At 34.6% G+C, this 14,068-nt stretch overlaps 1 protein-coding gene across 2 annotated transcripts; it reads right to left on the minus strand.

The window, feature by feature from the left end:
* Positions 1-2,320: 2,320 nt before the first annotated feature.
* LOC136217887 (H/ACA ribonucleoprotein complex subunit 2-like protein) lies at positions 2,321-5,244 on the minus strand. 2 transcript variants are annotated; one of them, XM_066004581.1, is made up of 5 exons: positions 5,007-5,244; positions 4,565-4,634; positions 2,987-3,092; positions 2,706-2,887; positions 2,321-2,569 (listed from the first exon to the last, which is right to left on the minus strand). In XM_066004581.1, exons 1-4 carry the CDS (start codon positions 5,140-5,142, stop codon positions 2,726-2,728), a joined length of 474 nt encoding a protein of 157 aa, XP_065860653.1. In that variant the 5' UTR covers positions 5,143-5,244; the 3' UTR covers positions 2,321-2,569; positions 2,706-2,725. The 2 variants fall into 2 exon arrangements, with proteins under 2 accessions (XP_065860653.1, XP_065860652.1); XM_066004580.1 differs by having other exon boundaries at positions 2,321-2,887.
* Between the last annotated feature and the right edge of the window lie 8,824 nt (positions 5,245-14,068).

Consider the following 14,068-nt stretch of genomic DNA (forward strand, 5'->3'; position numbering starts at 1 on the left):
CAAAATAGGACCTCCATCGTTCCTTGATATCCTTATCTCCAACTAGGACTTTCTGGTCCACATCCTTCACACATTTAACTTTTCCGAGATCTCGCGTCTTCCTATCTCTCATCCGAGCAATTCTATATATGTCTCTTTCCCCTTCTTTCGTATCCAATCTTGTATACAGATCCCGATTCACCTTTGCTCTAACATCTCGTATGACCTTCTTTACTTCCCTTTTAGCCTCTTTGTATTTTTCGTAGTTCTCGTCACTCCTACATTTCCCCAATAGTTTATAGGATTCTCTCTTACTCTTTACTGCTTGTCGTACTTCTTCTGTCCACCAAGATGTGTCCTTACCCGGTGGCATGCTACCTTTAGATTCCCCTAGAACTTCCTTCGCTACTTCCCTTATACTATGCTCCATCTTATTCCATATCGAATCCATATCTGAATCCATATTGCAAGTCCAAATATCTTTTTTGGTCATCTCATCCACAAATTTTTGTTGATTCTCCCCTTGCAATTTCCACCACTTAATCTTAGTCTCTACTTGAGGTGTTTGTTTTCTTATACATTTCCTACTTCGAAAATCTAACACCACTACTCTATGTTGGGTTGTCGTACTTTCACCAGGGATCACCTTACAATCAATATAACTCTTTCTCCAAACACTCCTTACTAAGAAGAAGTCAATTTGGCTCGCATTACCGCCACTCCGATAAGTCACTAAGTGGGATGTTCTCTTCATAAACCATGTGTTCATGATACTCAAGTCATAGGCTGATGCGAATTCCAAAATATCATTTCCTGCTTCATTCTTATCTCCAAAACCATACCCTCCATGAACACTCTCAAACCCATCTCGCCTAGAACCCACGTGTCCATTGAGATCACCCCCTAGTACCATTTTTTCATCCCTAGGAACCTGTTGCACCACTTCCTCTAAGTCATCCCAAAAAGCTTGTCTTATAGACACATCTAATCCTATTTGTGGCGCATATGCACTAATGACATTCACAACCTCATCCCCTATCACTAGCTTAACACTCATAATTCTATCGCTCTTCCTAGACACCGCTACTACCTCATCAATATACTCCCTATCAATAAGAATACCTACTCCATTTCTACCCTTATCCTTTCCTGAGGCTCAAAGCTTATAACCCCAAGGAGCTATCTCTCTAGCCTTGGCTCCAACCCACTTGGTTTCTTGTAGGCATAATATATTTATTCTCCTCCTCTTCATAACATCTACAATTTCAGCTAATCTTCCTGTCAAAGAACCTATGTTCCATGTCCCAAAGCGTAACCTACTACCCTTACCCCTACCCCTACCATTACCGTGGACTAGCTTATTTACCCGCAACCCTTGCATATTTGACACCACCCCCGGGTCCTGGGGTGGCGCGCCGCTTCGGGGCGACGACCTAGCAACCCTTGCACATTTATCACTACACCCGGGTCTAAGAAGTGCAGCGCGTCGCTGAGTAGGGAACGCCCCAACGGTATTTATATTATGGTTCATGTCATAAGATGTGGCTAAGTTTTACGCTGGCCGCCACAAACCTACCGCAACCCTCCTCCTTTGTCTGGGCTTGGGACCGGCTGTAAAGGCCACCAAGTGACCCTCACAGGCGGAGTTAAACATAAAAAGAAACGCAAAAAGAAAAATCTTTAATTAAAACTTCCATATGAGTAAGTGATCGTGCTCAAGCAACTAAGATATGAGCAGCAACATTCACTTATCATCTTTCGTGCACGAACTCAATTGATGCAAAAGTATGTGATATCTCAAGAATGTCACCAACAATGACCCCCAACCAGTTTGACAATGCTAAATCACTTTTAATTATTTGAATTGTAGAAGCTGAGTCAGAAACTACCACAATTGAATTGAACCCACAACCCCAGACTACACGCAACGAATAAAGGATCACAATTAATTCCGCATGAAGCACCGACAAAGTAGGCCCAATAGGACCTCCTCCCGACACAGAGACTAAGCCATTACAATCCCGGACAATCATACCGAATAAACCAACTTTTGATTTCACAGAAAAGGCAACTTTTGATAAAAATCAACCAACCCCACTTCCTCAGCTTGTGATTCACATATGCTATTGAAATGCTGCTATCAGATCCCATGGCAAGCTGTCTGACCCAAGACATCGACCAAGCCAGATTGATGAACTTCCCTAAGATGACGTCAACAATGTTAGCATTTGTACGTTGATAAAAATGAACTCATTTAATTTTTCAGTAAATGATAATTAATAAATTTTGAATAGGCAACATAATTCAAACTACCCAAAAAAATAAAAATAAAAAATCAAACAAGCCACCAACAAATAACTGACTTGTTTATAAATCATTTTAAATATCGATTTGGTACATAAACAGCTAAACCAAGCAGTCTAAATTCCCCAATTAAAAAACATAAACCAAAGATTGTACTTAACACTGCTCTTTCAAAAGGGCAATCTAGTTATACTAATACAAAATCAACATTAATTTTTTTTTTTTTTTTGGCAAAATATCCAACTACATAAGAACTTAACAAGTGCATAATATTACATGAGCCAAGAAGCAAGTTGAATATAAAGGGCGGCCCGGTCGCATTACGCGTCCCCGCTGAGCGAGGGTCCGGGGAGGGGTCCCACCACAAGGGTGTATTGGGGGCAAGCCTTCCCTTGCCAATTTAATTGGCAAGAGGCCGCTCCAAGCAAGTTGAATATAAGAACTAAAAAAGTGCAGAGGTCAGCTCAGCCACATCTGCTGAAATCTGAGAAAGTTCTGCCTTTAACTTGTCTTGTTCTTCCTGGGCTAATTCTCCCTTGGTAGGCTTGGTTAGCACCAGAACACAACATGTAGGCCTCTTTGTGGCTCCTGCATTTGCAAGATCCTGAAAATGCCACATTTACAAACCATATTATCAAAACACCAGAACAGAATCAATTATTTTATGCAATGGACAAGGTGATGAAATGGAATCTGTGCTTACTTCTTTTGAGGGGACATATATGTAGGGAATTCCCTTATCCTCACACAAGACCGGCACATGAGTGATTACATCAATAGGAGATATGTTCCCAGCTATGACGCATAACCTGCACAAATATGAAACAGATATACTAGTTAATTTTTTAAAAGCAACTTCAGCCCTTAATTTTAATTAGTAATTCTATATGCAAGTCTAAGAAACAACATAACTCTGTGTGTGAAACTGAAGACTTCAAATTAGGTCTTCAAGGGAGAAAAAATTAAAATTTATGCAATCACTAACTGCATTATAAGAAAAATTACGAGATGTGCAAAAACTGCAATGACTGTCTTCCAGCTAGTGGAGCATAAGAAAGATGCATTGCATTGTATGCAACCGTAGCAAGGTAATGGAAAAAAAAATAACAAATAATACCTAAAAAATGTTCCACATTTATGCAGAACTTGAAAAGAAAATTTAAGAAAGTGCCATATTTTAAGCCGAGTTCTCATAAGCATGGGGTTCCAAAGCTTGAATATAACAGTATGTGCTACCAAATTTGCACCATACACAATACATTAGCACCACAATTTAGTTCTGTGCCTTTTATCTTCCTTGATACAATACAATGATTGTCTTATGATTCTGCTTTTCGAAAAGCTTTTTGGAGTGGGAATGTGGGATTTTGGAAATTTTATAGATAAAATCCTTCCACATTCAGAATATCCTTCTGTTTTCAGTGCTCTCTCCCTCACCTCTGTAGAAGCATATACCTACTAGGCTACTACTAGTAGGTGTTTTCAAATTAGGGATTTGGAATTTGGTCACTGATGGATTTTTGAAGAGGCTGGGTGCTCAAATTTAGGCACAGATTGTCATGAAAATAAAATTTTGAAGTTATTTATAGAGGCAAGCCAATTCTTGACAGTTGTTGCCCACTGGCATTAAGTAATAAGAGTTAAAATATGGCCAAGCACAATTCCATTGGCAGAAGGACTGTTGAATCTAGTCATGCACTGACATAGCAACTCATTACTCATCCAATGGAGAAGTAGTTTCCCAAAACCACATCCACCTTTTTATTGACACAACTTTGTGCAGTTAAAACTAACAACATTATTTAGGATAAAACAACTCTACTTGATTAGTATATGTTCATTCAAAACTTCCTGTGCAGGTATATATATATATATATATGGGGCAAAATTTCTAGTTGTTCCCTACAAACAAATGATGTGCGTTGAACAAAAAGGTACAAGTAGTTTTTATTTCCCTACTCGACCCAAATAGATTACCTCAATCCAACCACATTAATCACTATCATACAACACCACAAGTAAGAATCACGTACGTTTACTTCTAATTAAGAAGATGCATCATATAACAAAAGCCCACAGGAGGCTCAGAATATCTAATTCTACTGAAGCAGAGTACAAAAGCAATAATATGAAATATGGCAAGTACTCTATTATGTATTGGTTTAAAACATGGCAAGGATTGTTCTTTAATATAATCCCCCAGAAAACTGACATTAGCAGTACTTAAGCACAAAATGCTGAACAGATCGATTCAAAATCCTTTGATGTATCAATAACTAACCCTTTGTGATCGCGTCTAATGCTTTTAACTACCTCCTTAACTCCTCTCTTCAAGCATTTATGTTCAGCAGCTGCAACAACAATATGGTAAAATCATCATGGACGAAAGACTTAAATTAACTTCATCTAGCCAATATCTACTAACAAATTTTCTGCAAAAAGAATTCAAAACTAAAAATGCAACGTACTGAAGTTATGTAAACGTCTACACCCATCTTTGATCCAAATTTTTTAACATACGCAAAACTTGATGTAAAAATTAATTCAGTCCGGTGTCAAACAAAGAAAGCGCATTTCAAGTTTCAATTTCTAATCTGTCCGGTTTTGGTCAAATAAAGAAGCATGTGAACAACATAAAACTAAAGCAGCCTTTTTTTTTTCTTTCTCATAAATAAGTAAATATTCTAAAAGAAACAGTCTTACAGGTATACAAATCTATATACCTCTTCGAACTAGCTTGAGGGTTTTTTTGCAGAGCTTTTTTCCGGCAAGGGGCTTGGCAATAGGAGAAAGAGCTATAACCTTCTTCTTCTCCTTCTCCTGTCTCTGCGACCGTTCTGCTTCGCTATCACTGCCCATTATTCTCTCGCTGCAGGGGAAAGGAAGGGATTTCGGTTTTCCAATATCAGTGATGGCGGAAATAAGGGTTTTTGCTCTTCTCCTCGGTTTTTATTCCCCCGTGATTTTTAGGGTTTATGCATTGAAGGTAAAGATGGTGGGACCACTACCTGAGGCGCTAAAATGACAAAAATAACCCGTAAGCTTATAATCTTTTGGGATAAGTATAAAAGATAGCCTAAACTTTTTTTTCTTTGGTAATTTGAGAGAGAATTTAACCAGACTTATAATTTCACCTGACTACAATTTCAATCTTAACCTTTATGAAATGACCCAATTAAAAGACTGATTAAATAATTATATCGTTAATTTTTTTACATTTGAGTACCATATCATGTTTCCATCCTAATTCACATGACAAAAAAAAAAAAAAATAGCATGCCACTTCTTTAATTCCAAAAATCTTGCATCCATAACGCGATTTTCATCTTTACAATCCAAATACTCAAATCGCGATCCAATCCTTTACTCTCATCTCCTTTCATACTGGAGCAGAAATGAAAATCACGTTTTCGGGTAATGGTTTTGGAATTAAAGAACTCACGTGCTTTACATGTGCTCCCTTTTAGGGTTGTGTTATGTCATGTGGATTGCGTAAAACTATAACATAGCGTCTAGGTGTGAAGGAGTTAATTTTTTGTAGAACTATAACAATGCGTCAATTTTTTTTAGACATTTAATTCTGTCATTTGATGAATGTTGGGATTGAAACTGTATTTTTTTTTTTTTTGTATGTAAGGCCTAAATTAGCTCTTCTCCAAAAACTTTAAAGCTATTTTGGTACTTTATCTCTAATTTTTTTAGACTTTAGTTGGATGAGGTGCTTGGAAAATTATTAAAGGAAGATAAAAGGGTTTTGATGAAGTTTTAAATTTCTCTTAACACTCCAATTTGAAATATTAAGCTTTAGAACAAAATTATCATCTAATCAAACCTTATTAATCTTTTCAAACATAAATTTATCAGCAAAACTTACTGATGTCTTTAATTACGAACAACACTCACAATCAATCTTGAAAAGACCTAAATCAATAACAAACAGTTAGTGAAGGACCGGAACCTGGCGTCCCCTCTCCGATGTTTAAGTCAGTAGTATACTTAAAGAAAAGTAATAACTTGAAAGCAATATGTAACTGAGAGAATGAATATGTATGTACCTTGTGACGTATGTTTGAGGCTATTTATAGAGATTTGTTTACATATCTGAAGTGTTTAGTACCTTTCCATGTGTAAGCTTTTGATTGGATTTGGTCCCCTTCCCTTTTCACCATTCCGTAATATATGGTGTGTTCGAGGGAATAGAAGCGTATCTTTGAAATTTGAACTGCCCATTGATCCACATGACCAATTGGTTAAGCTTTCTGCTAAAGCTTCCATTGCAACACATGTTAGAGCTTATTAGCTTGATTCGATGTAGGTCCATAATGCAGGCCCATTCATTTATTTCATACTATGCCATTTAATTTATTAACCTTCTCAAACTCTCCTCTGAAACAAAGTGTTAATGGTCTTTTACTAGAGAAATTTAGAGGTGGTTGGTTGTTGAAATCACCCATTCTTGGAGTTTTCAATTGGTTGAGAGATTAATAGTCTCTTGATGTGGAGAAATATTAAGAAGAATTCATGGGACAGGGTTTGTGATTGTAATCTCATGTAATAAAAAAGAAAATGAGTCAAAAGAGGGACTAAGAATCGAGGATCTCACTTTGATATCTAAGTTAGTAGAGTTCGAGAGGATGAAGATGAAGAATAAGAGAATTATAGGTTTTTGTGACGAAGTACCTTAATTGGGGAGTCATTTTTTTCTATTTATAAGATGTTGAGTGGCAATTTAGGGAGATACTGATTTTGTGCGCTAGTTGATTCCACGGACGGAAGTAAAGGATGTTGTTTTAGATAATTACAGTGAAAGTTTTTCCTTTAATACCACATTAACTAATATCGTATCAGTCGGTTAGCCAAAAAAAGGTTTACTAGGTAGTTTAAGTAAAGTTGAATACCATCTTATGAATCGTGTCTTACGGAGAAAATGTGTAGAAAACCAATTGAAAATGCTACAAAAGCATAATTCCCTTTACAATTAATTCATTCAAATGTCTATAGTCCTATGAACATAAGGGCAGTGCATACTATTTCATCACTTTTATAGATGACTATACATGTATAGTCATGTGTACTTAATGTCTCACAAGTCTAAAGCTTTAAGCTATTTTGAAAAATTTATGAACCTTGCTCAAAACCAGTTAGACAGAAAGATAAAAGCTTTGAGAAGCGACCGTGGTCGGGAGTATATCTCTCAGATGAGTTTAAAGCTTTATGTGATGAAAAGGGAATAGAACATCAATTGTCTGTTCCATAAACTCCATAATAGAACGATGTTCCCGATATGAGAAATCATACTCTTCTCGGTATGGTAAGGTTTATGATGGCTGAAGCAAATCTACCCATCTCTTATTGGGGAGATGTTTTGCTCACAACTACATATGTCATGTAACGAGTGCCCTCCAAATCTGTCACATCGACTCCATATAAGTTTTGAAGAGGTCGCAAACCCGATTTAAGCATGATTAAACTGTGGGGTTGCACCGCTTTCGCCAAACATACCTCGAGTAAGTTTGGAAAACTAGGCCTAAGAGATTAGAAATGTATCTTTATAAGATACCCTAATGTGTCAAAAGGATATGTTCTAGTGGGAGAAAATAAGGAAGACCATGTGACGTAAATTGATTCACAAAACGTTGTCTTTTTAGAGAACAAGTTTCCTAAAGTAGGGCAAGTAGACCATGGTCTAGCTTTATATAAGGAACTTGATCAAACAGACCTTTCCATTCGAGTATGAGGTATTTTGAGGAATGAGGACTTAGACCCAGTTATTCAAGACCTTGATCAAGTACAAGAACTTGATCTTGAACCTCAAAACATTTCAAATGAGATAGATCCTAATTTAAGTGGGAGCATGATTCCTGACTCAAATGAGAATACGGAACAAAGTCTAAGAGGAAGGATTCCAGGTTACCATGAATATATGAGATATGTTTATCATGACTCAGAGCTGCATCATACTAAATGGCAAAAAGTTGAATGCCTACGATTCAGTATCTGTATTCACTCTAAATGATGACGTAGAGCCAAAAAAGTCAAAGAGGCTCTCTCTTGCGTAGAAAAGACTAATGGATTAAAGCAATACAAGAAGATATGGAATCTATAAGATCTAACCAAGTTTTGGAATTGGTTGATCTGCGAGAGGGGACAAAAGCTATTGGGAGGAGGTGGATTCTCAAAGTGAAGCGAAAAGCTGACAACAATATTGAAAGGTACAAAGCTTGCCTTATCGCTAAAAGCTATACGCAATAGGAAGAGATAGAATTTGAGGAGGCCTTTTTTCATGTTGTAAGGTTTATATCTATCAGGTTAAAGTGGAACTCAACTATCTTCTTCAACCTTATATCTTCATTCTTATTTTTTTCTACCCTTCATTTTTTTAAGCATCTCATCTCTCTCTCATAAAAAAAATGAAGGAGAGAAAAAATAATGATGAAAATATAAGGTTGAAAAAGATGGATGAGTCTCACTTTTCTTAAAAAAAATGAGTTAAAAATTGATAATGTGATAGGTTGACTCGTGTTGACCTATTATAATTCTCGACTGTACACTTTAGTGACACCCACAAAATGAGGTAGTTTTTTTGTGTAAAAAAAGGTTGCACAATACAATGTGAAATTTATCCATTTTATTCTATTGAAATCTCAAATTTTTATTTCATTACATTAACTAGTCTTCAAATTGATATTAAAAGGAATATTGAATATGATGTACATTAAGCTCTCATATTTTTTTAAACATCTTTTGGAATTTAAAGAATCACTAGTAACAATTTTATTAGGGTAAAGTCTACAAAAACCATGTGCTTTCATTTTTTTTATTAAACAGGTACCTATAGATTTTTTTTCCCAAACAGGGTTTGAGGTTTTTCGTTTTACTAAAAATGAAAATCGTTTAATTTGACACTATAAAAATGACTGTTAACAACCTCAAAATGGAACATTCCCATAATTAAAGTTATTTAATATCACATTTACTATGGAACCATATTTTTTATATTTCAAAATAATAATTTTCAGAGTTTTCTCTCTCCTAACATTCACTTTATCTCCCATCACTCAACACCTAAATTAGACTTGGAAATTATCGTTCGAGTCATTTTCGTGTTGTGTCATTTTTCCGGTTCATGTTAAAAAGGGTAAACCGAACCCAACCTAAAAACTTTCATGTCACAATTGTGTTAACCTGTTCGGGTTAGTGTCGATTTCGGATTGCATGTAATTTTGTTATGCATATATATTAATGATAAATTTTTAAAACATAAAAAGATATGATACTATTTTTAAATATTTTATGTCATTTTTAGATTAGTATGTTACTCTAACCATCAAAAAGTCCTCTAATATCATGTTAGGAAGTCATGTAATGTGTTTACAACAATTTAGGAGGTTCTAATCATATTTGCAAGTAATAATTATAATTTTATTATCTTTATCAATAAAGTGACATATAAACACACGAGAGAATGTAACAATAATTTTAAATATTCGTATCATTTTCGGGTTAGCATCAACCCTAACCCAACCCAAAGATTACGTCTCAACCAAAAAATGACACATTACCTATCAACCTAAACACAAACACTAAAATTGTGTGTCGATTTCGTGGCGTGTAATCAGGTCGTGTGTACTTTTACCACCTCTAACCTAAATAACCTTAAAATTAAAAAGTTGAAGAATGTTGCTTAGAATATAATCAAGTCTTTGATCCTATTTGGTAAAAAGCTTTTTAGGGTAAAATTAGAGGTTTGAGCCACTTTGAAAGTTTTGACTAATCAAACATCTAATAGTGGCGTTTGGTGAATAGATGTTTGAAAGAGCTTATTGAGTCCAAAAAGCTGATTTTGAAAATGTTGGTTTTGAAGGATTTGAAGCGGAAGCATGTTGGTATTTAGGAAACGAATTTCAAAAAATTTTCCTAAACAAATAATCAATGTGATCCAATCACTCTGATAAACAGTCAAACATCTGATGTCTGACATCAAATCCTTAACCAAGATCATTAAGTTCTTCAATAATCAAATTGATATTTATACTACGAGATTGAAAAATACCTCTTGTAGATTCCAATCGGATATTAAAGCTTCTCTAGCGGTGAAGCCTCTAGTCAGTCCACTAAGTCGATTAGATCAAGCCTTGAAGAAATCGACTGTTCTTGCTCAAAATCGAAAACTGATTCCGAATATGATTTTTTTGAACCGAAAAAATCGTGTCGTTATATTTTTATATCACACTATATATATATATATATATGATATATATATGTATACTTTTGTTTCAATCCATTCCTGGATTGAAACAAAAGCATGCACTAGGACACATGTCCTAGTGCATGTTATATATATATATATATATATATATATAAATAATAATAAAAATAATAATATTAATTAATTATTATTATTTTTTTTGGTAAGAAGGGAAGAAAAAAAAACAAACAAACAAAAACCTAACCCGGGATCAGTCTAGGAAGACTGACCCCAATTCTATCCTCAAGAAGAGAAGGTAACAGAAAAGAAGGAAGAACGGAAAGGGTAGAAACACCTAACATCCCCCCATGCCCAGCAGCTGCCAAGCGATCCGCCACGCGGTTTTGCTCCCTATAAATATGGGAGAAGGTAAGAGAATCGAAGGCAGGACGAAGCCTCAAGATGGCTTTAATGAGATTCTGACTCTTAAGACAAACAGCATGTCTATCCGAAATCCTGTTAATATATAATAATTAATTATATTATTATTATTTTAATATAATAATAAGTAATTAACAACTTAATTAATTATTATTATATCTTTTATTCCAACAGTCAACACTTGACTATTGTATTTGGAAAAAGCCATCGATTTAAATTGAGCAAGAATAATAATTTATAATTTCTTCAATTGAATATCAAACAGTGTTAGAATGTTTTGTCAATCTCATTGACATATTCAATTGTGTCAATCAATTAATTAAAACACTTTTAATTAATCAATTTAACTAAAGCTTGATACAAACAACTTGTATATGTGTGACTTTCTAGGTTCATCTTTAACTAGCATTAGAGGCATAATAATAACACTTATTAATTATGTTAGGAATCTCATTCCTTGTACTACAAGTGTATCCTATATAAGCTTAGCTGATATATACTTATAATCCTCTAAAGGTCATGATCTCCAGCTAACACATTGCGCCATGACGTCCCAATTAAAGAATAAAGTTACATGAAGTAAACTTATAATTAAACTAATTATTAACCATCGATCATAATGTCCATGCACTAAAGTCCTTTCATTAAAAATCCCGATCTTGACTAGAGTCACAAAGTGTCAAGCTCTAATTGTCAAGATACTAAGAAATATTGATTAAGTCTTTGATAAAATAAGACTCTTATCAAAGAACCATTCTTTGATACTTATCTCATCAGATGAGTCTTATTGTCCTGGCCAGAAACTCATTCCATCAAAAAACCAATCAATAACTATATTAGGATTTATCTCTATTTACTTAGAGTAATGAATCCTCTATTAGCAAACTCTTGTTACACTACACAACTAACTATAGCGATTCACTGCCGGATTACCAGAATTAAGATCCCAGTACAAAGCAGGAACAAACTATAATTACCTGCGCAAGAACAACTAAATTTCCTCAAGTCAAAGGACTATATGCACTATTATGACCTAGATAATAATTATGTTGACTATGAGTAAACCTTTGTGCAATTATTATCTAACGTCACAGTTCGACCATTCACCTCTTTGAATGTCCACATATTTATTCTGATATCAACATATCAAACAGAATGAGATTTTCTGTTTCTGATTAATATCTCATACTAATCAAGAAAATAAACAGAGGTGATAGTCTAAGGATAGATGAGTGTCCAATTCATTATCCACCGACTATGAACATTTAAGATTATTATTTTACCAAAGAAATATATCTCATTATTATTAACTCTTAATAATATTATCTCTTTGTAAATAATCTTTGGACTAATATATATTCATTAAGTAATTAAACAATACAAATAATTACACATGAATACATATTTTATTAACTGCCATTTGGATACAAAATTCACACTGTATAATATACAAAAGGAATGGCCTAGGGCATACAACACTTACAATCTCCCACTAGCACTAGAGCCATTCAGTACAATATTTAAGACCTATCTTCTCAAGATGATGGTCTAACTGTGACTGAGTCATTAGCTTAGTAAATGGATCAGCTGGATTATCAACTGATGCTATTTTCTGCACCGAGATATCTCCTCGTCCAACAATCTCTCTGATTAAGTGATACCGCCTAAGCACGTGTTTGAAGTTCTTGTGAGACCTTGGTTCCTTGGATTGTGCAATCGCTCCATTGTTATCACAATACAAAGGGATTGGACTAACAATAGAAGGAACCACACTAAGTTCGGTGATAAAGTTCTTCAACCACACTGCTTCTTTAGCGGCACTTGAGGCGGCAATATATTCAGCCTCAGTAGTGGAATCAGCTACATTATCTTGTTTAGAACTTTTCCAAACAACTGCAGCTCCATTACATGTAAACACATATCCTGAAGTGGATATAAGTTTATCCTTATCTGATTGAAAGCTAGAATCTGTAAAGCCTTTAATTAACAGATCACCTCCTCCATATGTTAAGATCATATCTTTAGTTCTTCTCAAGTACTTAAAGATAGCCTTAACAGCAATCCAGTGAGCCATACCTGGATTTGATTGATATCTGCTTGTTAGACTGACAGCAAATGCAATGTCTGGCCTTGTACACAACATAGCATACATTAGACTTCCTATAGCAGAAGCATAAGGAATCTTAGCCATTTCTGCTCTCTCCGCTGGAGTCTTAGGTGATTGCTCCGTGGAGAGTTGCAAGCCATGTCTAACAGGTATCAATCCTCTTTTGGAATGGATTGAAACAAAAGTATACATATATATATCAAAGATATATATATGTATACGGTGTGATATAAAAATATAGTGACACGATTTTTTCGGTTCAAAGAAATCATATTCGGAATCAGTTTTCGATTTTGAGCAAGAACAATCGATTTCTTCGAGGCTTGATCTAATCGACTTAGTGGACTGACTAGAGGCTTCACCGCTAGAGAAGCTTTAATATCCGATTGGAATCTACAAGAGGTATTTTTCAATCTCGTAGTATAAATATCAATTTGATTATTGAAGAACTTAATGATCTTGGTTAAGGATTTGATGTCAGACATCAGATGTTTGACTGTTTATCAGAGTGATTGGATCACACTGATGCTTCCGCTTTAAATCCACCGACTATGAACATTTAAGATTATTATTTTACTAAAGAAATATATCTCATTATTATTAACTCTTAATAAGATTATCTCTTTGTAAATAATCTTTGGACTAATATATATTCATTAAGTAATTAAACAATACAAATAATTACACATGAATACATATTTTATTAACTGCCATTTGGATACAAAATTCACACTGTATAATATACAAAAGGAATGATCTAGGGCATACAACACTTACAGGTTTTAGAAGCCTTTTCAATTAACTTATTAATTCATCTCTTTCAAATGACATTTTACCTCCTAATTACTACCATTAACCCCCAAATAAAGACTTTATCATGTCCTTATTTATCATTTTATACAAATAACTATTAGTGCTAAGTTTTACCAAACAAGTTTATATAATCAGCTAACCAAAGAGGTAATCGGTTAACAGCTAATATAATCAACTAACAGCTAACAACTATGGCCTTTGAATTTTTCAATTTTGAACTCATTGCTTTTACAGGT

The sequence above is a fragment of the Euphorbia lathyris genome, chromosome 2 (assembly GCF_963576675.1).
Source record: "Euphorbia lathyris chromosome 2, ddEupLath1.1, whole genome shotgun sequence".
NCBI lineage: Eukaryota > Viridiplantae > Streptophyta > Magnoliopsida > Malpighiales > Euphorbiaceae > Euphorbia > Euphorbia lathyris.

Bases quoted from the DNA above. Each gene is read 5' to 3' on its own strand.
- LOC136217887 (XM_066004581.1), bottom strand. From the start codon at position 5,142: ATGGGCAGTGATAGCGAAGCAGAACGGTCGCAGAGACAGGAGAAGGAG. The intron at 4,635-5,006 runs GTATATAGATTT...TTGTTGTTGCAG, and splicing joins CCTCAAGCTAGTTCGAAGAG to CTGCTGAACATAAATGCTTG. The intron at 2,888-2,986 runs GTAAGCACAGAT...TGGCATTTTCAG, and splicing joins TATATGTCCCCTCAAAAGAA to GATCTTGCAAATGCAGGAGC.